The following is a 27,320-nucleotide window of genomic DNA, read 5'->3' as shown; positions in this document are numbered from 1 at the left end:
AGGGTAAGAAACAGTCTAATTAAAAATTTGGTGAAGGTGACAGATCAGTATGTAGTAAGGTCGGTATAATCTATACGTTCATTTGAATTAGTTAAGGTGGGCAAGATAGTTGTCACTGAGTCTTTGAGCTTCTTGGATGTATACTTAGAAGAGGAGACGGCCTGTGAATTTCTTGCCAGTATGAGGAATATGACAGCTGCCATCCCCCTGTTTTTTCTGTCCCCTTTTCAGTTCAGGTTTTTGTCCACCTGGCTGAGTCCTAACTGCTTTGCTAGTACTGCTCTTAACCACACCTTTGTAGTGACCCAGCAGGAATGTATTTCCACTCCCTCGTGGTGTAGAGTGGGAGTTGAAGCTTTACAGAGCTATGTCTTCATACGTTTTGCAAGCTTGATGAATTGCTCGAGTGTGTAATATTTTAAGCTGTTGTTAAATGGAGAGTGAGTTGTCTTGTTTAGAACTGATTGTAATGCTTGCACGACTACTAAATGCTGGAAACATTTATAACACTTTAGAATTTATTTGTAGAGTTAGGCACTAGGGTCCTCTATTATTTGTTCTGATGTTTCATCTATGTAAGGAGGAAGGATTTTTACCGTTGGTGAAAAAGGAAGGAGCTGCTGTCATCAGCTCCAATACAACTAGGTAGGGGAGAAGTTCTTCTGGTTAATAAACGGCTTGTTTTCTTTAGTACTTCTAATTATACAAGCTGTAAAGAGAAGGGTAATTTATTGGTAGAGTGAATTACTGCTTCGATTGTCATTGCAATTCCTAGCTGGTGTAGCCTAAAGCATGGCATGCAAATTAGAGGTCGCACTTCAGCTGAGGAGTAGAGGTTTCTGTATTACCCCCCACTTCACAGATAAAGAAAGCTAAAAAGATAATTGTGTCAAGTAAACCAAGTTGCAGTGAGTTGATAACAGTTAAAACTCTGGATTTGTTGACCTCCAGTCTCATGTTGTCTGCTAGCTATTGTACTTACTGACATGGTAAATGCATACCAGTAATTTGCCCTACAATTATGTGGCTTACAGTTAACTTTCAGTTGCTTATCGCCATGTTGCTCATGTTTGACCAACATATAAGCAAGATCCCATATATACTCAGCTGGGGGTTTTAAATCCTCTTGCCTAACTACTTTTTTTTAATGTACCTGTAATTGTTCTTGTTTACGGGCAGTTTTCTTATGGTTCATGGATTTGTCCACCCAGACTACTGAGCTCTTCTGTAATGAAGTGCTCTTTGCTAGTTTAGTAATAGCAGGTATTATGGTAAACGATCCATCACATGATATATATGGGGAAAGGGTAAATAACTGTCTAACACTAGTCTATTGCTATCTGACCTTCTGTAAACTCCCTTGCTCCAGTTCCAGGATCATTTGGTTTTCTTTACATTTAAGATTTATTTTGGTTTGCATAAGCAAGATCTTCAGAGCAGTAAATGCTTCCATCATTTTATGTAAGGGACAGTTAACCCTCCCTGCATGAGTTATCTTCCGATTGCTGCTTAAGAGATGTCCTGCTGATAACTGCTTTAAGAACAGCATTTTGTATCATTATTACAAGCAAGATGATGATGATTATCTGCAGCCCTATAAGGACTTGTCCTCTGCCTGGTTACCAGAGAGTGAGAGAAAGAAGAAATAGTCTTGGGAATGCAAAGGAGGACTGTATTTGAACATGCCATTTGGCTTTGCAGCATTGCGTGCCTGTGTCTGCCAACTACTTGTCACAGCACTTACTTCTTAGGGCTCTCCTCCTTTGTTTAAAAAACTTTTCAAAAGTTGCTGGTTTTAATAAGGAATAAAAATGCTTGTAGTCTTTGAGCCATGTAATTTAGTATTGGCGATATACATCTTTGAAATTATTATACTCTGTTATCTCATCTACATAGATATGTCATTTTCCTGTTTGAATATTCAAGTGGTGGAGTAATCAAAAGTAGGCAAATATTACGTGCTGCAGTATATATTCAGAGTTAGCATAAGGTGATTGTGACCAAACGCACAAATTTCACTAAAACGCTCCTTCAAGTGGTGCTTTTGTTAGTGCTCTTTCAAATGTATTATTGCCATTTTACACCCTATGGAAGCTAAAAATAGTTTGTATTACATTGCATAAGGCTAGCTACGGTGTTGGCCTTATGTATTTTCAGGGAATCTGAACGATGTGTGTATATGCGACAACTTCTACATCCTGGAAGTATTTTTAAAACATTGCTTTGCATCGCCCTGCCAGAAATAAGACTAGGCTTCTGCTTGGGAAGTAAATGAAGCTGGTCAGAGATAAGAGCCTTACCTACATCACTGTGTGCAACTGTGGTCAGAGGGATCAAGGTGCTTAACTCAGTTCTCTGATAATTCCTCTTGGTTGTGTTGCCAGCTAGTATATTAAAAATATTAGCTGATTTGCATAATCATTTCATATACAAGGTATAATTACTTCCAAAGCATTGGGCAAATGTGGAACGCGCTACTGCTTTCTCTCCTCAGGCTTGCCTATTTCAAGGTGCAACTCTTAAGCATCGCAATGGTCCTAGAACTCAATCTTGAAATTCTGATCCGACTCTTGTATCGCATATCTGCCTCCATTCATTTCAAGTTTTAAAATGAATTTCTGTATTTATGTGAAAATGATAAGCCGTTGTGAAAACAGAAAGACAAGATGTTGGAGAAGTGAAGCATTGTTTCGTGGGATGAACAAAAATGTGTTAAGAGTTGTATGCTTCATTTTTGAACTCTTGGAATTTTTCTCATTTGTTTATTATGAAGTTTAGGATACAACTTGTCCATAAGTCATAATAGAAGAAATCCCATTTGAAGCTGGGAAACTCATCTCCAACATGCAGAACATGACCTGTTGTTTCAAGTATATTCCAAATGCTTTGCTTGCTTGTGCTTCATGTGAAACATCAACTTCCAAATTACCACTCTGTGTTCCAAACTAATATTAAGACAGTATTTTAAAAAGGATTGGGGGTGTGGGGGTGGAATTGAGACTTCTTGGTTTTGGAAAAAGTAGGCCAGCTACTGTCCTTAATTGCTTTTTTACTAAAACAAAGATGTACGATTGCATAAATTTCTGTTTAAAGTTGACTGGTTTACAGACTTTGTTTAAATGCTTTTCTCAAATTTTTTTATTCATCAGGCAAAACTGATAATAGGGCAAGAAAATGAAAAACTAAATTAGCAAATGTAACAGGTGAATAAAGTAGTCATTTTTGTGATTGATCTTTTACCAGCTCCTTATAGTGGGCCTTATATGGGCCCAAGTATAGACAAAGATTGACAGCTGCTGTCGTCTTTCAGTTTGGAGCATGAGCTTTTTTTACCTATTCCATTTGGAATAAGCAGCTGTAGTATAGCTAAAACTTTCTTTTAAGGATGCTCAGTAGTCTCTTTAGAAAGAGCATAACTCTCTCGTGACAAAACAGTCCCTCTATGCTGCCTCTCTGAAAAATAAGATCTGATTCTAGCAGGGGTGCACTTTATTTTTCTAAGGTACAAGTGTCTGTTAAGATAAGGTCATATGAAACGGTTAGAAGTTGGTAGTTCAGTTCTTTCCAGAAAGCTGTGTAGGCTGTGGCTCTCTAAGTATTTTTTTCAATAACAGTGTTAGAAAAAGTATTCATTACTTATTTATTCCCGCATCGTGTGGTGGTTTAGGTTGCTGTGCAGTGAACCACATAGAGGAACAGATCCAATTGGAAGCTTTCTCTCTTCCTTTGTCTCTCTCCCAAAAGGACTTTGTAAGTTATTTGTTTTTAAGTTAGATTAGTTCCCTAGACTCATTTGCCATACAACCGCACAAGTGTTTGTGTCACACATCTGAGGAAGCAGTGTTGGGATGGGAGGGGAGGGGAGAGGAGAGAGGTGGTTAAAGCTAGCGTACGCGGAGGACGCAGGAACACATGGCTGAGTCTCCCCTCACAGTTACCCTGAAGTTTCAAATGCCATCAGTGTTATCACAAACATGAAAACATAGCCTAAGCCATGAAATCTTAGGTTGAAGTTTCACAGTCGGTGTAAGCGTGGGCTGATGGTAAAAGAGGTTTCACAGCCTTCCGTCTGCCACAGACTGCACGCTTCCCTCTCCCTTTTGCTGGCACTAGCGTACTTTCTGCTTGATGAGAGAATCTGTCTCTCAGACTAACCAGTTGTTTTTGCCAATTTAATTCTCTGCTGGATCAGTTCCCTGGTATAGTTAACTCCATGGTCACACAAATATTTGTGCTGGCATAAAGAAAGGAGTGGTAGTTGGGTAAGAATAAGTGGCTGGGGGCAAAGGAGAGCAAGGTACGGGGTTAGTGCTTGAAGTATACCCTTAGCATGTGGTTTCACAAGCAGGTTGAGGAGCTCTAAGATTATTTTTCTGCTAAAAGAGACCGTCTCACTTTTACACCTGGCCATTCACTGTCTTTGCCTTCCTTATGCTGCTGCTGTGTATTATGCTTATGCTATCTTGCTGATATAGCTAAAAGAAAAACCCCAAGCTTTTAGGGTTCTTAACTGATTTGGCAGCGTGCTGCATAAGCAGCTGTTTATGGCACCACAAGCACTTGTGTTGATAGGGAAAAGGACAGGGTGATAGGCTGGGACCCTTTTTTGATGATGATACATTTTTACCTAACTTTGTTATTTGAAACTGCCCTGTCAGCGGTTTGTTAGCTGCAGAACTGCTCTAAAAGATCACAAATTTAAATTCTAAGTTTAAATTTCTTAAGGTTGTTCTACTGTATGTCCCTACTTCAAAGCTTCACAGCTAACCTTTCTATGTTTGTATCACTGTTGTGTTGGGGGATATGCATCAGTATTTCTGGTTCCACTCTCAGGTCCCAAATTTGGGGAAAAGGATATAGACTGAAACAGGTAGTTGTTTTGTATGGTGCTACTTTGAATGATTCAGGCTGGAGGTGATCTCTGGGTGCAACAGATCTTCACATGAGAGATGCTTTCAATTCAATTTAAAAGTGCAGCTAATTGTATTAGAAATACTGGTGGTGAATATATTTCAGTTGTTATAGAGTGGTATTCTATGTAGGTCATGTTAAAGAGATTGAATCTTTTTGGATGTGTTTGGTTTGCCATTAAAAATGAAACTAATGTGACAAAATAAGAATATACTTGTGTCTTTTAAGGAAACCACTACATAGCTGTTGTACTCTTCCCTCTCCTCATCCAAATAGTGTGTCTTACCCTAACCAGTTAAATATTGACTGCATGCTTAATAAATATTAACTCATTCATTTGGGATACAATTAGAAATATTAGTGTATATTCAACTTGTTTAATGATACTGGCCTGCATTTTTTTTAACCTATTTAATAATAATAATGAGACCTTTTGGGGGTTAGGGAGTATGTTTGTGTTTTTCTCTGCTCTGTTCTGACTCATAACAATAAATGTTTTTCTTGTTGGTTGCTTTCCCCATCCTGTCAAGCTGTTTAGAAGTGTCCTAATGTACGTTACAGACTGTTCAGTGTTCCCTCTCAAGGTGTAACTTTATATTTAGTAAACATACATCCCTATGTGATGCATGTTTTCTGTTCTATGAGACCTCTCAGTTGAAGGTTTCTCTAAATCCATCTCGAATGTAAAGAGAAGAAAAAGGCTTTTGATAACCTTAGGTAATTTTATTGGAGTTGCAGTGGGTGGATGCATCTTCTGAAAAATAAATTACATTCTTGGTAACTTACATCTGTGAATAGAGCGTATATTTTAATAATTGCTGTCACTTTTAATTATTCCCTGTTTTGATGATTATTTAATTATTTTAACTACTCTTCCATATGATCAGGCAAAGAGAGGTGGGAACCCCCCCCCGCTCTGTTCAGAGGTGTTTGTTGTATGAACGAGTTAACTTCTATCACAGGGGTTTATCTCTCCTTGCTACCAAACAGATGATTGCATTTCTTGAGACACCTTGAAAACTTAGTGCTAATAGACTTCTAATTGGAAAGTGGAGTCTCTTAGCCTTTAAACTGCCAGTGTCAGGTTTTTGTTAATTACACGGTAACTGTAACTTCTGTAGCTGCAGACATTAGATCATAAAAATCCAGTAATCTTACCATTAGTGAGTAAATAAATAAATAGTTCCTGTATTGAACCATAGTGAAATTGGCTTGTTGTAAATACACAGTGTAATTTGAAATTATCATCTCTATGTGGACAGGAACTAGAAACTGGGGCTCCGAGGCAAATGGAACAGCTCTTGTTACCTTTTTAGGACATAAGAGTTACTTGATCTCCTGGAGGAACCAGTTTAACAAATGATACCTATGAAAGGAGAGGAAACATCATTATCCCCCACAAATAAGCATGGCTTGGCATTTTGAAAGTTAATTTGTATGTAATTTGCCAGACTCATTCCAGAAAAGAATGCTTGCTTTGAGTAAAAATACGTGTTTGTGAACCTGTGGGTTTTTAGTTTGCCAAGCTACACTTTTTATTTAATGTGAGATACCAATCTGAAAACTTGTTAATATAACATTTATGTTGTAATACTTCACTTGTTCTGAATGGTGTGTTCTTACTGCTTGTGCCCATTTTTGGATACTCTGCTGTGAATAGCTGTAGAAGGACACTCTGCCTTTATCCAAGTTTATATCCATTTATTACCCAAGTTTACTTTGTCTAACTCCTTAATGCAGTAGTAGAAGGATTTCTAGGTTGTGACCTGCCTTCATAGAAAATTGAATGACAAAAGAGTAGTAGGTATTAAGCTAATTTAGTCTATTTAGGATTATGGTGACTGCTTTTTATTCTTAGATATACTTGTAGCAGGAAAGAAACATAATAATTCAAGGTTATTAAAGGATGAACAACTGAAGTAGGAAAAGATTAGATTTTTTAAAAACCTTTTTTTGTTAATTTACTGGCTGTAGTATAGTCTGAAAACTAATTTTGACGTTCCTAGGAACCTTGAATTGATTTAAATCCTATGCAAGTATTTTTTCCCCAGTGCGTTCTTGGAACAGTAGTGTTTGTTTTCCTCGTGCACTTTTTTCCTTTTTCTTGTACGAATTATTCTGGTGGGTTTAGTGAGAAACTTCAGTTTTGTCATTGTAAAGAACCACCTGAAATCAAAGACTTGTTTAGGGCAAACAAGACTAAAACATCATATCCCAGTAATATCCTTGTGTACTCAAAGACACGATAAATAGTACTAAAACTTGATAGGGAAAGAAACAGTGGGCACAAATTAAAACACATCAGATTAACTCTGGGCAGAAGGAAACACTCTTTTACTGTGAGGATGGTCAAACACTGGAGCAGGCTGCCCGGAAATGCTGGGGGGGCTCCATCCTTGGTGATACTTAGAACCTGTCTAGAGCATGGTCCTGGGCAACCTGCTGCTGAGCCTGCTTGAGCAGGGTGGGTGGGCTGGGGCATCACAAGAGCTCCCTCCCAGCCGCAGCCGGTCTCCGGTCTGACTCAGCTCTCTGCAACGGTAACAGCTCTTTATAGAATACTAAAATGAAGATCAACCAGAATATATCAAATGAAAGTGGACTGAGAAGGTACGACAGCCCTGTATTGCCTAACACTCAATTTTTGCAGAAAAACCACTTCACTATTTCTGCCAGTGGAAATACCATGAGTGACACAAAGTGCATTGTGCAGCCCTTCCATGGTATTTCATTTTTGTTTCATGTACTATGAGCCTCATCTGTAATTCTTCTATCAGTTGAACTATTTTAATGTGCTTTTTCATTATATATGGTGTACTTATCCCATGTAATGAGATGTTATAGAAGAAATAGTGGGGAAACTTGTCAGCATAACTTTATTAGGATTATAGTAAATTAACTTGATCAGGAGATGCCAAGTAATTTAATGGGAGGAAGGCCTCCAGTTAGTGAAGGGAAAAATAGTTCTTATTGGTCTATTGTATGAGATATACATCTGTTACAAAGCATACCTGTCTTGGTTTAAGACAGATTTTTAGAAGACTGAAGAATAAGGTGGAACCTGCAATATATTTCTTTCAGAAAATTTTGAATAAATCTATTCTGCCAGTGTCCCATTTTAAAATGCTATGGTTAGCAGGAATCCATTATGGACCAAGCACAAAATAACATAGGCATGGCTGAAGAGATGGGCAACATGCTGAAGAAAACTTTTTCAAATCAAATTAACAAGCAAACTGTCAACCAGTCAGTCCCATTGAACTGAAAATTCAGAACTAAAGGTGTAAGGGCAGAGCAAGAACAGGAAGATAACTATCACTTGGTATCCTCCTACCCCATGTGAATGGCAGAGAGGCGATGTGGGCAGGAAATGTGGTAGCAATGGGTGACTTCATGTATCTTATGTAGGTTAGATACACATTGCGTCAGCATCTTACACTGGGAACAGTACGCATTTAGATGACCAGTGACTGGTTGACTGAAGAGCTAGTCGAGAAGACAGAATTGCTAAGCTGTGTCTTGATCCTGAGCCGTGAATTGATTCTGGTTTAGGATATTATTTTCAGAGCCATTCTGTAATAGTGAACATAAAGCACTTGGATTAAAAGTCTTTGTGAGCAACAAAAGCATAAAGAAAATATATTTTTGGGTGCATTTTTCAGAAAGGTTGCTTACATAAAAATGAGGAATTTAACATCTTATAAATTAAAGTACAATTAAGACTTTACAGTTGAATTTCTTGCTCTTACTTTTTAGCAAGGTGAGGTGCAGGGACAGGCTTAGTTTTTTAATAGCTTCCTTCCAAGGAAAAGGGAGATGTTCTTGGAGACACTGACACACAAGTTTAAAGGGCCTTGATTGTGTTCCTCTTATGGCCATGTGTAGTGGAGTCAAGAAATAAGGTTTTTGCACCCAGACGTACTCCATGTAGTATGGTCTTTTCTGGATTGGATTTTGGGATGGGATATGGAAGGAAACACTGCAGGGGTGTTAGAGTTATTGAGTGTTGTGGGTGTTGTAGCACTGCATGCAATAATGTAATAGTTCTTGCGTTCAGCTTCAAATAGTAAGAAAGCAGACTGTAAGCAATCAATCTTGAGAAGCGAAGCTGATCAGCTTCTCTTTAGTGACATCAGTATTCATTTTCTGATTTTATTCTAATTATTTTCATGAAATAAAAGGCCTGAAATCTGATGTTGAGGTGGTGTTTTTTTTGGTTTTTATTGCAAAGAGCAGCAACTGTAGAATTCATTATGTGTGTTTAGAAATAAGATCAGTAAATGATAATGCAGTTCATTTTAGAAAAACAAAGATGAAGATAGTAGTCTCAAGTGTCTGTCTCTCCTGAATACCTCCTGCATAGCAATTCCACTGAAAGACACTTGAATAAATGAAGGAAAACAACTGGTTATGAGCCTGCAATTTGGTAACAGTGTGTAAACTGTTGCCTCTTCTTCCTTTCTCCTACTCTGAAAAGTGCAGTGCAGCTTCTGCTGCAGTCTTAAGATGTTTTCCAGGACACAAGGCTGTATTAAAGCAGCAGTTGAAGGTTTTCTTGTTTAGTTGCTTCACCCGCTACTTGGACCGTACTTATAGATTCTGTTGTCGACAAGATACATGTCTCAGGCTTTTTTAGGTAATACGATGTTAATGCTTTGCTACATCACAGCTGAAATGTGGAGCTGTACAGGGTCATAGCTCTAGTTGGAGGCAGACGGAAGCCGCAAGCCCTTCAAAGCTGGCCTTGGGTGTTAGGGAGAGTGTGAGACTTTTTGGGTGTGTTTGACACGTATGGTTTACCTGCAGTTGGGATGTTGGTCTCTGACTCTGGTTCTGTGAGCCTGAAGGGGCAGGGAGAGGAGCTGGCAGGAGTTAGAGCCGTCAGACAGGCTGGAGGGAACAGGGGTAGCGCTTTCAGAGCAGGACCCCAGACAGATCTGGTAACCTTACCTGTACCTGGCCTGTGGGTCTGATCAGAGAAGAGCTTGTAATAGGTGCTTACTGTTGGCTTAGAGGAGTTTGCTGTACTCAGGTTCATTCTTCTCGAAAGGATTGCAGAAGATTGATATTGCAAAGTACAGGGGTGCATGTGATGTCGTAGTGCCAAAGTGATTATACAGTAGCAGAGAATGATCAGTTTGTGTGTTAAAAGCTTCAGCGCCTGCATTGTTTAAACTTTAATCAGCCCTCCCTAGTGGAACAGCTAGCATGTGTTTAGAGTAATGCTTAATTTGTAATAAATTTGGAATTAGGGCAATGTTTTAATGGTACTCAGCTTGCAGTGAAGGGATAGCTGAAACTACAAGGATCATTAAGCATGGTCCCATTAATATTGGGGATGTGTGTTTTTTGGCAATATTAAACTCCATATTATTACATGTACATTCTTCTGTCCACACTAAATAGTCTGTCAGTTGACAAATATTTGAAACAATTCTTCGAGTAAAGAAAGTTTGGGTTATTTAGAATTCAGTGTGGTAAGTAACACTGAATAGGTCTGCGCCATTCATAAGGGTAGTAACTACCAGGCAGTGTTCCTGCTTTCCAGAGTAAAATCTCTTACCTGTAAGTATTCAGCTAATATACTTCAAGCACCTATAGCACCAGGAGGTTTCCTTCACCAGTTATTGCATTACTGTAAACTTACAACTGTTACGTGTTCTTCATGGAATCAGAAAACCCTAGTATGAAGTTTTTTTGGTGAACACATTTTGCATGAGTAGTGAGCGAACAGTTACAAAGAGCTCAGAATTGCAGAAGCTTTAGAGGTGAGGAGGGCTTTTCAGTGGCATGGTAGCTTTTGGGGATCATGTTAAAGCACTAATGGCACAGCTCTTGTGACACTCTGAAAATGTAAGGTTTGTTTTGGGAGTAGGAGAAACATGCTTGTAAGTACAGAAGTGATTACACATCATTCTGGAGGGTTTGGGGTGTCATAGCTAGTGGTAGAGTATTCTTTTTACTGCGAGGTTGGGGTTTGGTTTGGATTTTTTTTTTTCCTCCCCATCTTCCTCCTCCATCCAGGGTCACTCTCAGATTTTTTAATTGTCAAAAATAGGAAGTCTGAGGTGCACAACTGAGTTGAAGTTACGCAACTTCAAAGCTTACCGTTGCCTCATGTTGAGTGTAACTACAACTTCCGTGTCCTCTGAAAACTTGTACCCCTTTTATTTCTTGTTTTGAAAGAAGGATAAGACCTTATTCTTCTTGTAAATCCTTCTCTCTCAACATTAAAATCTTGTGCCCCAATCCTTAAAGCTTACTGAGTAGGAGTACTTGCGAGTCTCTTTATCTGTTGAAGGTTTCTGTATGCACTTAAAATACTTGAAATATGGGCTTGAATATGGTGTCTTAATACTTTGTGCGTACAAAGAAGGAAGTAGCGCTAGATACCTTATTCAGAAGGCAGCTTATGCCACACATTATGAACAGCTGAAATGAGCTTTTTATTTTCAGGGAAAGTTGCTCTTGAAGTCACATGAATGCAACAAAGTACAAAGAAACAGTTGATTTGAGGGTGTAAGCTATTGTGAAGAGTGTTACAGTCTCTCTCTCCCAAAATAAAGTATTTAAATTTTAGTTTTATGGTGTAATTGTCTAGCAGTGTTTATTGGGATTGACTTTTTTATGCTGGTATTTTATTTGTATAAAAAGCACTCTACAGAAAGTGTGTTTTTAATTAGATTTCTCTTGCCCTCTTTTTTTTCTACTTGGTTAAACGTTTGTTTTCAGTATAAGTCATGTTACCTGATTGGATCACAAACATGGTAAAACTAAAGATGCAGCACTTGACGGAAAATATAGCGGCTCCTGCTGAGCCTTGAAGCAGGAAGCAGAATCTGACTGAATTCTGTTCAGAAATGTGGTTAACTCTAAAAAATATTTTTCAAAGTGTTGCAGTTTGTTTGTTACAGAAGAAAAAAATTCTGAAGTGTAAGCAGCAGAGTAGCAAAGTAAGTCTGGGGACTGAGCAAAAATAAATTAGTAATGTGATTATAACATACATATGGAAATCTCTGGTTCTGCAGCTACAAAAAGTTATACAAGTTTTGTAATTCCACTTCTTTTGACTATATGGCTGCTATTGTTGAAACATAGTGTATTGAAGTTTGAAAGCATTTAAATCCACAGGAATAGGAGCTATGAAAGATGTCTGTTAAGCCAGATGTAGGCTCACATGAGTGCAAGGAGACTGAAAATTTGCAAAGGGCAGTAACAGCGTCTCCTTTCTGTCTGAATGAAAACTTAGCATGTAACTGTCCCACCAAAGTGTCAAATGTTGCCTGAAAGGCAGCTTTTTTTTCCCACTTGTTTGCGAAATTGGTTTTCATGCTTAGGATTAATTGGATTTGTCATAAGAATGGTTTAGGTGTAATTGTGCTCCAATTTCAGCTAAAATTTGAGCTCAAAAATGTGACCTAAAAACAAATACTGAAAAACAATGGAAATGCTATTGTGATGTTCTTACAACATAAGTTGAAAGGAAGTATATTGACTCATTCTACCTGCTGGAGTATAGCATTTATTTTGGTAAGTCTCCTTTTAAAGAAGGTTTTTTGAATGAAGTGTAATGAGCAAAATGACAACACTTCCTAAACCTTTAAAAATGGAACTGTGGAAATGTAAAGTGAAGATAGTCTAATCACGGAAGATTAGAGGATGCTAACTGAAGAATGTTAGGGTAGGCGTTTGGAAGCAAAATATCCCCTAAAGAATGGGGAAGCGAAGAATGGGCTTGGGCTTTAGATGAAGAAATACTGTATGTAGAGGTAGTATTAACATGGCAAAGTCCTCAGTGAGTTTGAAAGTTATTTACCACCGCATGTTGCCACTCTACAGTTGTTGACAAATTAAGATATTTAAAGAACCATGTATCTGTTGGTGTAAACCACAGAGTTGGTTTTCTATAAGAATAAGAAAATATTGCTGCTTACATACTGCAGGGAATCTGCAGTAGGAGAGATTAAATCAGCTTTAAATCAACTTTAGGGAGGGGAAGTGTTCATTCCTTGCACAAGTATGTTTTAAAACTAACATGTAATTAGTCACCTCATGTTCCCAACATCTGTAAAAACTACTTCAGCTGTAGCATAGCAATTACAAAAACATTAAGAATATAGCAAGCTGCAATTGGGTAACTTCTGAAAGGGGAAACTTTGAAAGGGAAGACTTCAGCAATGTGCAGTGGTGGTTTCTGTAAGTGAGAGATCTCCAAGTTCTCTAACAGTCTTCAATTTAATTCTTAAAGTCACTGTCCTTTTTGAAAGTGTGTGTGCGTGGTGGATTTTGGGTTATCTTGTTTACTTGGTAGTCTTTTGTGATTAGAAGTTGTAAGGCACAGGAAATAGCTTTATAGTTCCTTCCTCCCACAAGTCGTAATTCATTTGTGGCCATCAGGATGTTTTTCTTGGCTTATCTCTTTCTGTGCAGTTTGCCTTGCACATCTGCCACATAAATTATGAAACTGTTAACTTGAAAAGCTGAAAATGTGTTTCAAATCCTACTGTACCATAATGAAGACTGTATCGTTGGTCAGGAAGAGCATAATTGCAACTTGCATAGAAGGTCTGTAATAATACCCAGTATTTGTGTACTAAATTGATTGGTGCCATATTTGTAGTGCTTCTGAGGAGTGGCTTAAAAATAAGTAACTTCAAATGGTCAAGTATCAGCTGATGTTGTGCCGTTACCTCTGTAACCTGAGGTATTTCACCAAGCATTTTGGCAGATGGGTACCCATCTGTTTCTTCATTGAATGTGGACTGCTGGCTTCGTATTTGATATCCATATGTTTCATCTGGAAGGCTCTAAATCGAAGCTGCGTGTTTTATAACAAAAGTGACATTACTGACAGGAGCAAAATGAAAATGCATTAAGTTTGTTACATGTTTTTTAGTTAGTTAGTCTTCACCAAGCAAGGAGAGAGATGCTGTCTGAGATTGAATATACGAGTTCACTGCGGGGAAGAGCAGCACCATCTTTCTTTGAAGGGAATTAATATCTTTTTCTCTGAATAATTGTTAGTCACATAGTTAGGTACATAAATTCCTGAATGTCCATTATAGTGTTTGGGAAAACAGGTGGATAAGCGTTGTCTTATCTTTCTGTCCTCTGTCTGTGAACCAGTCTGCATGTTGAGCTTTCTAAGGTAGTGACAGACTGTCGCAGCACAACGAAATCGTGCTGAAATGCATCTTTTGGTTTGACTTCCTTTTAAATCCTTTCAGTTTCTTGAAACACAGGTTTGGACCAGTGATCGGCTTTAATCCCTCAGAGCTTGAAGGAGAAGCAATGCTAACAGAAATAAGTGGAGTTAATATTTGATGCCCCCTGTTGTGAGGTGCTGCTTGTGTGGTGCTGGCCCCTGGTGGTTTGGGAGGTGGTGCTGTGCGGAGCGGGATCATTTCTTTTTTAGCTCACCAATTCAAGTGCTCTTTCAAAAGTATTTCATGCCCAGATGGATAAGTATTAAATGATTTTTTTAATTGGCAAAAACGTTTCTGGAAACTAATTAACAATTTAATAGATGCCAAGATTCCCACACCTGGGAGCGGGGGAGGTGTATCCTGTACTGAGACAGGTTGCATAGCTCTTTTTATTTTTATTTTGTGTATTCTCAGTAGTTGAAACTAACTTCTGCACACAGTTTAAAAAAGGATCAGTAAATATTAAAATAACTTTTTAGCCTTCTCAGAAAGCTTTCCATCTATTTCCACTCCTGCTTTACAGGAACCTTTTACTCTAGGTACTAAAAATAGTTTTGATGCATGACTCAGAGAAGATGAATGGTGGGGGATAAGACGGTGTGTTCCCTCCCCTCCAAAGGCTTCATCTTAAATGCCTGTGTGTCTGTGGGTGGGGGTCTTTTAGATTATTGTGGAAATGTTACTGGGGCCTGCCTTATCTCTTCTCCAGATGTTGAATGTTTACTTTGTGTTGCATAGTCATATGGTTTTATAGTGCATTCATTCTTTTTAAAAAAAAAAAAAAAAAAAAAAAACAAATATGGATGCAGTCTCAAATGTCTAAAAGCAAAGCTACATTATACACATTTTTTTGCCTTAAATTGTCAGCCCCTGTACTGATTTTTGGGAAATCTGAAAATAAATTGCTGCTGTTGTGTTTGGATAGTATTTCTAAAACACGGACCATGGATGAGATGAACAATAGCTAGTGGGTTCCTGTCTTGTTGTGGAAGACTGCTTGCTTCTCAGCTGAGAGGAGCAGACAACCCAACTGTTATGAGAAAATAAGCTGCTGGAAGACAAAGCCAGCACTTTAACTGTAGGAGCAGAGCATTAACTCAGCCTCCAGATGTACGTTACTGCTGCCTTTGTTCAGATGTTTAAGTTGAAGCTACCACCGTGCTGGTAACAAACCATCCGTGTGAGAAAGCACTCCTGTTCTCAGCCTTGTGCCTCTCCACAAGAATCATGGTGATGTTTAGATGGAGATGTGCAAGATGAATAAACGATCCGGCTGCGTATGTTCTTCCTTATTTCGTTAGAGTTGAAGCAAACTTTCCTTATGCTGTAATTCAATGGTTTCTTAACTATTTATTTTTCAGATTCCATTTATGGTCCTTTCTGGTTGGACAATGCAATCTCTTCATTTTTAAATCCAAGAAGCGCAGCATAGAGCTGTGCAAGTGTATTACTGGGTTTTGTCCATGTGGATGTTGAGGCTGTTACTGTAACAATCTCCTTTGCTGTGTCACCAAGTGAGGTGATGAGATTTCAGTCTGAGTCAGTATCATCTGTTACGGACTGAATTTAAAGCTTACTTTTGCTTTTATTCACAGGGAAAGTCATAGGAAATGTGGAGTGGAGAAGACTTTCTAAAAATAGAGAAGCTGCTAACAAAGTTACAGAAAGAATGCAATTAAAGCATTAGTATAGGAAACTGCCTATTGCAAGGGTAATGCTAAACACCTAGTTATTTCAAAGACAAAATTATGTTCTGTCTGTTTTGGCACCTTAAATAACAAAAGATTCAAATACTTGTTTCTTGCAAGACTTTGGTACCACACCGCGTAGTGCTGTACGGTCACAGAGCTCCTGTTGTCCTCTTTTCATCCAGACCCCTCCCCCTCTAAGAGTCCATAATTTTTTTCTTTAAGAAGTATTTCTTTAGTGTTGCTATTTGTTTGAATAGCATTAATCTTCAAACTGTATGTATGATACATACGTGTGTAACGCTTGGTGGTTTTTTGTTCTGCACTTAGACTTTAAACGGATATTTGCAGAATGGTGTCTCATTGGAAACTGTTAATGGTGGTAAAATGTAGAAAGTTTCTCATCTCAGCTGTTAGTATTTTAGTGTTCCCAGTTGTAAAATTAAAAAAAAGGAAAACAGAAGGTGCATAATCCAGTGATGTCCTTGGAGTAATAGTTAAAGGCATAATATTATGCACATAGGAGTCCCATGTATACATGATATTGTAATTGGTTTGAAATATACATTGAAAAAAAATTTTTAACGTGTAACCAGGTTTCTTGTTCCTGCTGCTCAGTCCCTCAGCACAGTGGGCAGCTTCCCAGAGGTTTGAGAAGTGTTTCTAATTAGGCTTACCCTGTCCAATCCAATACCTTTAGCATCACTATAAAGAAACTGTTGTAATGTACCCTCTCTGTGACTTCTGTTTATTTTAGTTTTCAGAAGATCCGACGTGGCATTTCACAAATCTTCTGTGGATCTAATGTCCAGAATTGTACTTGTGTCCTCGGTGACACCACCCACATCAATAGCAACTCTAATCCTAATGGTGCTTTTAATGGAGTGCTCTGACTCCTGCCCCAGGGCATATTCAAGGCTTTTAAATTTGTGCAGAAACATTGACTAAGATCTGTTAGGTTTTCCGATTCTTTAATATGTTTTAAAGTAAGTTCCCTTCTGGATGGATGGATAGATATTTATTACTCTTTCATTACCTTTAATGTATAAATACTTTCTTTTCTCATGGCACTTATTTTCTCTATTGTGGATTTCCTATACGCATGTTATTTAAAGGTTTCCGCATGTTTAAGCGTCTGCTGCTATTTGAGCATTAATACAAAATGTTAGGTTTACATGTTGTTTGAAGATCTGAAACTGTGAGATATGTGTCTCTATTCCTTTCCTGATGAATGCTTATCTTAGGAATACTTCCTTCAAAAGAACATTACTCCCAAAATCTAGCAGTGAACTGTAAGCTTCCTTTATGAGTTGTGATTTCATGCACTTCAATGTATTGTCAGGGTGATGAGGGAACCGAACGCCACTGACCATGGAAAAAGTCTGGAAGATACAGGAGATACTGGAGAGCGTGAAGTGGAAATACCTGACTATGTGGCGTTCTTTTGAGAAGACTGTGGGCATTGAACTGTTTACTCCTAAGAGCTCGGGGCTCTAACCGAAGTGTTCTATCAAGTGAACAAAGACAAAAGCTGTTGCACCTTTTTCTTTAGCAGGTTTGCTGGTAGTGTATGTAAATCATTATGGAATGTTGTTTGAGGATTAACCTTAGAGTTTGGTAATCAATTTTAGAGTACAATTTAGCTGAGAAAATACTCCTTCTGTTTCTGTTGCTGACTGTGTTCAGAGCCCTGTGTTTCCACATCCATGTTTCCAAAGTGTTCTTGGTTCAAGGGGTAGATATAGAGAGATTCAGGGGGTTTTTGAGTGTGGAACCAGCAGTGATTGATGTGGGAGAACTAGTTTAGGCAGAACAAAGCCGGTTGTAACATTACCAATGGGAAGCTATTACTAGAAGTTGTGTTTCTATAGTTACTATAGTTATATACTATATACTATAGTTACAGTTGTGTAATATTTCATAAGTGATGATAATCTCCTAATAGATAATTGAGCTGACTTCAGTTACAGATTATGAATCTGTAGAGAACACCTTGTGGTCCTTGCCAATGAAAAATCTTCGCTCTAAAACAAACATTTCAATTCATGATGCTGTGATTATTTAATTTTTTTAGTAGAATGTTGGGTGGAAATATGATGATTTTACTTTCCTGGCATAAAGTGATTGAAAAAAAATTTTTTTTCTTAGTCAGCAAGAGGAAATCTTTCTTTTTCAGTATTTATTTTGTGTCTATTTTATGGAAAAAGCACTGAAGAAGGGCTGATATATCACTGAGAGTAGAGCACCCCTCATCCTCACTTACATTGTCCTTCTGAGCATTAGTAGCTTGATTCATGTATTACTATGTAAGGTCAGAAGCCTGGCCAGAGTGGCCAAAATACATCTATTAGAGCCTTATACTGGAGTATCTTGACAGCAAACTGAAGTAGTTGTTTTCTACAGATACACTTATCACGCACTAGTGTTTGTGTGTATTTGTTTGCAGTGCGGGTTCTGTTCAGTATCCACTGATAAGGAAGGGGGAAGACAGGACACCTCTTAAAGTGTGCCTTTTTTGTATGCCACCTTGTGAAGTGTTCCTTCAGTCTGTAAGACCTTATTTTGAAGCAGGCTGTCCACAAGCTCTCTTTCGTTTCTCTGTTTTAAAGAATAGTGCTCAGAGGATGATCTCCGACCTGTAGGATTTTTTATTCTCTTATGCCTGGAAGCTAAAGTGCTTTTCAGACTATTGCAACTGTAAAGGTTGAAGTGGCAGATACTTGGTAAACTTTTTGGGTGGACCTTGGTATCTTCTCTGATCCCCTTAGGTTTATATGGGTAGGTACAGAACTTTGTGTCCACTCTTGCATGTCTGCTTGCTCTCCCTAACACCATGTAAACATTATTTTTACCTCAGATGTGTGATTTGAGGTATGTGCAATAATTCCTTTCACTCCTCACATCCCTCTGTCTCCCCCTCTTGCTTATTTTCTGGGTTTTTTTAGCACACTATAGGATATGGCACCTCGATCCAGATGACAGCTTTATCTCAAATTTATAAATCTCAAAATGTACCTTAGAACAAAATTGGAAGCTATTTACAATTAGTTGAATTCTTGGGAAGATTTTTCTTGGAAAAATGCAGACAAAATTGTGGACAGAGTAGTATTTTGGGGCGTATTTCATCCATAGTACATCTATTCAGTTTTAAAATATGTGAAAATACAGTTTATAAAATGCATGTAGAACTTCTAACTATTTTTAAGAGGAAGTGTGTCCTGCTGGCTGATGCACTTGGAGGTGATCAGATATTTGTAACTGTTACCCACCGGCTTTTCATGAGCAATGTCCATTTATTCATGTGGAAGATCTTAGTCTCAAGACTTGAGCTACCTCTTCAGCGTGCTCTAAGTTGTAGATGCAAACATTTAAAGTTGAGCATTCTCTTGCAAGAAATTAAAAGCTAAGGTTTTGCTCGCTGCCACCGTGCTCGCTGTTTCATAGAGATGTGACAGTGCCCTCTCTTGGCTTTTCTGAACAGTTTTGTTTTTTTAAAAAGAAACAATACTGCAATAATTTTTAAGGGGTACAATAAAGAGTAAAAATCATCTGTTGACACTAGTCTGAATTAATAGACTTAAAAGAAATGTAAGACACAAACAGAAAAGAATGCAACAGTTTGTAATGTTAATGTCAACCCATTTATTTGCTGTGCCTTTATTTTGGATGTAACTTTCAAAATACAGTTCTTGTGTTTAATGTCTTTGGCCACGTCAGAAAGTTTCTGTAAAATGTGCTTGTCACAAGATTCCAGTTGTGCGGGGTTTCAGTTCACGATTTGGGGTAAATCCAAGTGCAGTCTGGCAGATAGTAGCGTGTTTTAAACACTGACTTTCTGTCAGTCTTGGCTGTTGTGTGTCCATTTGTTTGCAAAGCGGACACTGTCCATGCAATCCAGCAGCATTCCCTGGAAGCTGCCCAGTATAAACTAATCGGAGAGCCCCCCCTGGTGTCTGAAAGTGGCCTCTGATATTAAATTTATATCAATCACAGGAAGTCTTGGCAATCAAACCAGTCACTTTTTCCCTTCACATCTGGACGTAAATTATTTTTTTGTTGCAGAGGTCACAGGAATCATGGGTAGGGCATGGAATGAGGGCCATAGAAAACATGGGAAAGGAAGAATAAAACTGTATTTCCACCTTTTTAGAAATGGTTATTTTTAAGTGACCTGGAATGATGCCAAACTATACAGCAGTTTTTTTGTGTGTGTTTTTTTTTTTACTTGAAGTTTACATTTGTTGCTGAATTAAATGGGGCTTAAAGATACTCTGTTTTGGAACTCTTTGCCATTAGATCTCATCTTGGCATTTATAAAAGAGCTTTCTCCTGGTTGCTGAGAACAGTAGCTTTTATGCAGGATGGTTTTAGAAATAGACTGTATCTCTCTACTTGGAGGGGTTTAACTGCACCTTATTCTTTCTTGTGGCATTACTTAATTTCCCTGTTTCCCTTCTGTTTCCCCCTTTCAACCCTGATGCCACTTTAGCCATGCCCTTTGAGTTCTTCCATAGGTAATGCCTTTTTTTCTGGTAACTTTGCATATTTATTTTTTTTTTTTTTACAGTAAGCTTGCATATTTTCATGCATTTTCCAGGCTTGATTTCTTTGCTTTAAGAAATGAAGGAAATGCTTCATTTTATGCTTCTCTCCCCCAACTCCCCATCACGTCTCTCAAACAAGCGCTTAAGGAGGGGTTATAAAAACAAACAGAACGTTTCCATCCAGCTCCCTCCTTCTCGGCTTTTGGACAAGGGGACCAGTGTGCTGAGAGCTGCGAAGCGCTGAACCCTGGAGCTTCGGGCTTGGGGGTTTTTATAATGTTCCATGCATATGGGAAGTAAAGATGGTATTAGTTTACATTTGTATGTATGGTTAAAAAAAAAAGTCAGAAACAGAAGCTTGAGGCGTGTTTAGCGTGAATGAATTTGTAAAACCGTAATTGCTGTTGTTTGTAACCACTGCTGTGTTCCTTCATGCTTTTTTTTCTTATATAGATAGATTCTGTTAGCTTGCTGATTATTTATTCAGTCATGTAGCTTACGCTTTCTTTAGACACAAAGTTGAATAAAAATCGTACATCAGAATCCACCAGCAGGAATTCTCATGCTGAGAATCCAGGATTAAGTCCAGGAATTTTATTCTGTTTTAACAGTTACTTTCTGTGTCCCCTTTCAGATTTAAGGAGATCTCATTCTTGTTTCTGCAGTTCGTAACTCCCAGTTCCAAGACCTCTGCTATCCTTATGCCAAATAAAATTGAACGGGTATTGCTTGAATGCTGTTTTGTGCCCACTCCTGCATGGACAGAGGGATGACTATTAAGTATTTGATTTTTCTTCTAGTCCTTTCAGGTTCAGAGGAGGTTTTTAGGCAGCAGACGCCTTCTCCACATTGTATTACAAGATCATTAAATCTCTCCTGCAGTTTAATCAATTTGACTTTACGGTGTGGTTTGTATGTTGAATACAGTCATCTTATAGGGGTTGTTTTGGCTTCTGAAACCAGTTGTATGATGTACTTTTAACAGTTAAGTAGACTTTCAAACTTTTGATACAATAGGTGTAAACAGGTAATTTCTAAGTTACTTCAAATACACTGCAAAGTCCGTAGGGAAAGCAGAGACCACTGGGTTTCCTTTCACTGATGGCTCATGAATGTTGTGTGTGATACTGCTCCGTAACTAGGCAGCTCTTTTTCGAACGTTCTCCATATGAATGATGACTTGCGCCTGCTCACTCGTCTTAAAATATGAGGAAAATCATTGTGTTATCAAATGCATCTGGATGCTTTAGGGGTGCTGAGGAGGTTGCTGGGCTTACAGCTGAATGGTACCAGTTTGAGATTATTTAAAAAAAAAAAATACCATATTGACTTTAACGTAACTGATATGGAAGAGTTGCTTCCTTCTTCTTCCAAGTTAGGTTTTTCTGTGAACTGTAGCAACAGCCTGGGCTCCTTATAGTATTTGCATTGCTTTAATCGTAATACAGAGTGCTCCGCCACTTTTCTTCTTTTGCCCTTTACCCTTAATTAAATAAATTCAAGCTAGGAAACAGACTTTCCTAGTGAATCTTTTCTCCCTTACTTCAGTCTTTTGTGTGATTTTTTTTTTTTTTAATTGAAACTTGTTTGATAAAGATATTCTTGAGTTTCTCTTGTAGTGCTCATAATTAAAAAAAATCTGCTTCTGTTTGACTTATAAAGCTTCTTGCAAATAACTCTACCCCATACAAACCTGCAAGCAAGCCGTATCTACTTGGGAAGGCTATCAGCTTTGAATCTAGTGGTTTGGTTTGGATTTTAATTTGACCAAAAGCCGTTGTTACTGGACTGAATCCAGCTGTAATGTAATCCCTGGTTTCTCATCTGTATTCTTGAAGACTAATAGAATAGTAAAACCTTCTTAAAGGTAACTTAAATGTGTTGTATAGTGTCCTCAGGGTAACTTCCGTACTAAAGCTGTTTTCTTTCCCACCCTGTAGAGGTATCTCATTAAGTGAGATGTGCACTAGTGTCATTATTAAGTTTTCATGTGTTTCTCAGTTTTGATGCTAATCTTCATGTGTGTTAATTTTTTTCCTTTGCAGCACCAATGTGGTTATGAATTATTCAGAAATAGAGTCTAAGGTTCGAGAAGCAACCAATGATGATCCATGGGGACCTTCGGGGCAACTCATGGGAGAGATTGCCAAGTAAGTGATAATTTGGCTCAGTGATGAAGAAAAGAAAGGTGCATTTTATACAGGAATGTGAAATTTGCTGCTAAATAAACTCTGCGGTATGCTGACTGATAATGCTGAAATGGTGCTGTAAATCAAGTCTTATTTTTTTTAATGCATAATCTTATAATGCATTGAAAACTGCCAAACAAAAAATGAAGTAAAAGTATTTTTTAAATTATTGATTTTTATTTATGTAGCCTCGATTCTTTCAATATATCTGACTTTTTTGGAGTGTTTATTTTCAAACTGCTTTCTTGTGCCTCTTACAAATAGCACAAAAACATGTCACATTCTTCCTTGAACTTTTTCCTGTTTAAAAGGGGTTTGGAAGGGGCATGTTTGACTAATTGCAGTGGTTATTAGGTATTCTCGTTAAACGTTATTTTTGCTAAAAATTAGTGAAGGTTCTTTTACCGCCTTGTATTTTTAGAATTACTTTTTTGTAGTACTGGTATGTAAATGACTTCTATGTGAGTAAGAAACAGCTTTTTTCCCTTGTAATGTCATCAAATGTGAATGGGCTTAGATCAAGCTTGCCATCTACTGTCAGCCCTGAGTCTTTACAAGCTATTGTGCAAACCACAGAGAGTAAAATCTCTTTACTCCTTTTGTTTAATTCTTTAGGGCTACGTTTATGTATGAACAGTTTCCAGAACTTATGAACATGCTTTGGACTCGAATGCTGAAAGACAATAAAAAGAACTGGAGGAGAGTTTATAAGGTGTGTATGTATATGAACTGGAAGCATTCAAGACTACGTTGGTCTGTGGAGAACGTAATGCTTGTTGCTATAATGTTCTGATGTAGTGTCTTGTTTAGATACAGCTATATCGTTTACTCCACTGGTAAACTAAATTTCCTAACTATGTGCTTTATAATTCTGTTACTGACATCAAAGATGTCTTTCAAATGCTGTATATGAAAAACCCAAAATCTCTGGTTTTAGAAGTGTGTCTAAGATGCTACTTAATGGCCATAATAGAGGAATTACATTGTGCTGATATTCAAGTATTGGAGTAGCATTCACATTTTAAATCTACCCAAAGGAGTTGTTACATTGCTCCATGAGAAGCAGATGATAAATTATTTTGTTATCAGGAAAATGTTTTTGAAGGAATTAAAGAATACCTGAAATAAAATGGAAACTAATCTTAATTTTCTGCCAATTCATAATTCTCGAAAAATTGTAGTTAGGCTTTGAGTGGACCAAATTTTCTTGCAGATCTTATCATACGAGGCTTTTATGTCTTCCTTGTGTTTTGGAAATAGAACTGAATCATTTGCATTTTTCTTGTCTTTGGCTAATTAGCATGGTACAGAAACTTTTTGCTTAAGATTATATCATGATGCACTTAGTGGTGTTCAATGTTCACTGAATTATGCAAATATAACCTAATTTTTAAGAATTGATGTATTAGACTAGCTTGTATTTTGTTTTTCTTGATGCAAGGATTGTAACAAGACAGAATTAATTCTAAGGCATGGTTTGTGCTTTTCACAGGTGCTTGATGTTTTGTATTCATAGTAATTGTTTTCCCTGAAGTACAATATAAATTAATATTTAATGCTATCACACATAACTACTTAATGTTATAAAGACTACTTGGAATTGCTTATCAGGTTTGGATAGGCTGAAATATAATGATAGTTTTAGCTGATACAGGCACTATTTTGGAGAAAGTGCATTAATTTTTTTCTAGATATCCTCAACATAAAAAAATTGCAATTAAAGTACTATTTAAACTTCATTTATTTTGTCACTTGCTTAAAATTTTACTGAAATGCAGTAAAATTTATCCATTGCATCCTGCACAAGGCTGCTTATACTTCTGTAGGAGTTACTCTTCAGCAAAAACCATTGGAATATTGTGAACAAAAGAGGCAAAAGAAAAGGCTTCATTTAACAGGGTTAACTTTTTCTCTTAAACTGCTACTGCTGTCTTTTAAAGTAAGCAGTAGCTGATGAGGGTAACAACTTCTGATTTAATAATAACAAATTAGAGTTTGACATACAGTTTTGATGTTCTAAAGAGCAAAAGGTGCATGTGGGGAAAACATGATTTTTCTGTGTGAACCCATGTAATAAGCATTTATTGAAAAAGGGAAAGTCTTATTACTTACTAATTTGGGGAGGGGGTAGGTTTGTTTTCCTATTGCCTTCTTTTTTTTAAAAAAAAAAAGAAGATAGAGCTTTTGTTCATGCAATCATAAGGTGCTTTGTATTTTTATAGTCTTTGCTGCTCCTAGCTTACCTCATAAGGAATGGATCAGAGCGTGTTGTTACAAGTGCCAGAGAACACATTTATGATTTGCGATCCCTGGAAAATTACCACTTTGTAGGTGAGCAATAGAAAAATCTTATAAGCAAATTAAAACAGTAGTTGGAGTTGTCAGTCACCTGAACCAGCTTAGAAGCTTCCCCAGTCTAATTAGAATGTGACTGTTGCCAGTTGTGTGAAGAGTGCAGAATCCAAGACGTGGGACCCTAGAGTATTAATTAGTGAAGACAAGAACTTGCAGAAACGACTGCCTAATAACAACAGAACCAACACAACATGAGTGTTCGGGTTTATATTAAAATATGCACTAGAGACTGGTCCCCTGTGGTGTCCGTAAAGGAATAGCTTTAATCATATGGGAAGAAAAGGTTAGAGCTCCAAAACACACACATCTGTTTGAAGCTGGGGTTTTTTTCCTCCCACCAAATAATATTTACAGTGCAAAGGCAGCAAGGCCAGTGTGTGTTTTGAATGTGAAAAAGGCTGGGAAAGGAGCACGTTTAGCTTGTATACATCCCAACTGAACGCAATTTTTCAAAAATTCAGTTTTGCAATGAGACTGAGTTCTTGCAGTTAAGCTTGCAAAAACTGTATTAAAAAGACTGAGGAAAAGGGGTTATATTTTGAAGGGTTAAAATTGTTCAAGTGGAGAATATAATTTCTGTCTCGGTCTTTGTTAATCTTTTCAATGTTTCGGCAGCATTTAGATGTTTCTAAATACAGCATTCAGTGCAAGCTTACCATTTATCTAAGGATGAAAACTTGTGTTGAAACAAAATATTTGGTCCCTTTTAAACAAATGTAGTGGACCTTAGTAGCCATAAGATCTTTCAGTGCTGTGTTCGTAATTAAAATTTTCTTATTAGTTTGATGTTCAGTATTGCTGCCTCTGATTTATTTTTCTTTTCCCCCCTCTTCTATCCATTGCCTCTATCCTGCGTTACCTATACAGATGAAAATGGCAAAGACCAAGGTATAAACATACGCCAGAAAGTAAAAGAAATGGTTGAATTTGCTCAAGATGATGATCGACTTAGGGAAGAGAGGAAGAAAGCAAAGAAGAACAAAGACAAATACATTGGGGTTTCTTCGGACAGTGTTGGAGGGTTCAGATACAGTAAGTACTAGGCTTTTTTGTCAAGGACTGACAGTCTCGACTTTTAACTCGGCTTAGATAATGCCGATAACTTAAGGAATTTCTAAGATACTCCTTTAGATGCTTTTTCTTTATATTTCTTTAACTGCCAGTGTTATTATTTTAAAAGAAATCTTGCACGTTTTCCCCCACATACAAATTTAAGTTACTTAAAATCTTTAAAATCCTTTTTTGGATAATTAACTAGAGACTTATACAAATTACATTAATGCATTGGCTTAGCCAAAACTTAGCTGTCTTGTTTTTATCCATAGGCAGTGTCATTTTTAAATGAATGCTGCTGGAGCAGAAGTAGATAAATAAATGCCCTTGTAACTCAGGGTCTCTTAGTCAATCTTTAATTAAAGGAAAAAAAAAAAGATACTTTCCACCCACCACAGCACAAAAATCGCTTCACCTACTCCTGCCAACCTCCTTTAGAACCATTGGTTAATTTGGGTTAGGGCTTTTAGGGCGGTAATACTGTTTGGGTCAAGCAACGTAGATATTATATGCCGTTAAACTTCTTGGTTTCCCAAGTAATACTGTTTGGACACTGGAAAGATGTCTGTGGATTATCTGTCTGGATTCTGACATCTGTCAGGTTTGACTTTAACTATATGCACTAAGTACCTTGTAAGTGATAGAGCTTGTATGTCAGGAGTTTACCAGTGCAGTTGTTACTGTCTCAGCTTGTGTGGTTTTTTAAAATCTTGTTTGATTAGTACTATAGGTCCCTTGTGCTTTTCAAAGGAGGATTCCCAGAGGTAATAGCAAACTTACTGTCTGTAGACACACTAAGCTTGCAGCTGGATGTTGGTTGCACAGCAGACGTGTGTGCAGCCTGGAAATCTGGTGCACCAGTGCTCATCCCTAACTCCTGCAGCTGTCAGTAAAGAGGTCATAGTTAACACCAGAAAGGAAGTTCTATGCTTTCTGTTTTTTTAAAAAAAAAGGGTTATATTTAAAATATGTGTATTTAAAAAAATGTGTGTGAAGGGTCACTTGGTTATCTGCTCCTTCATAAAAATCAGAAAACCCCCAGTCACATTTTCAAAAACCAAAATGCCAAAAATTAGAGCATGCGCCCATAATGAATCTCACAAAGTGCCAGTCCTATATCCAGCTTGGGTCTGGTACTTGCAATAAGACCTTCATTAGTATTTAAAAACATGCACACACACAAAACAAACAAACCCACACCAAAAAAAAATCTAAATACTTTGGACAGGTAGTCTGATGCACCCTTGCTTCTGGAAATAAGTTCACTCCCTTTGAGTTGACTGATGTTTTTCATGTGTGCAATGAGTTCTGTCAGGCTATTTGCATCTTCAGCATAGTGTGTTTGCAGGATCTTGGCCTTAGAGGATGTAATGC

The 27,320-nt window shown here is 37.6% G+C and overlaps 1 protein-coding gene across 1 annotated transcript in view; it reads left to right on the top strand.

The window, feature by feature from the left end:
* CLINT1 (clathrin interactor 1) overlaps positions 1-27,320 on the top strand; it is a 52,601-nt gene that overhangs the window by 4,817 nt on the left and 20,464 nt on the right. The window contains exons 2-5 of the mRNA XM_074604556.1: positions 22,395-22,499; positions 23,154-23,250; positions 24,761-24,869; positions 25,761-25,925. Of these exons, the coding sequence (XP_074460657.1) occupies positions 22,395-22,499; positions 23,154-23,250; positions 24,761-24,869; positions 25,761-25,925 (476 nt within the window). The remainder of the gene's footprint in view (positions 1-22,394; positions 22,500-23,153; positions 23,251-24,760; positions 24,870-25,760; positions 25,926-27,320) is intronic.

The sequence above is a fragment of the Larus michahellis genome, chromosome 11, assembly GCF_964199755.1.
Source record: "Larus michahellis chromosome 11, bLarMic1.1, whole genome shotgun sequence".
NCBI classification, from domain to species: Eukaryota; Metazoa; Chordata; class Aves; order Charadriiformes; family Laridae; genus Larus; species Larus michahellis.
The sequence above is the reverse complement of the archived record's forward strand: the minus strand, read 5'-3'. Positions and strand labels throughout refer to the sequence as shown.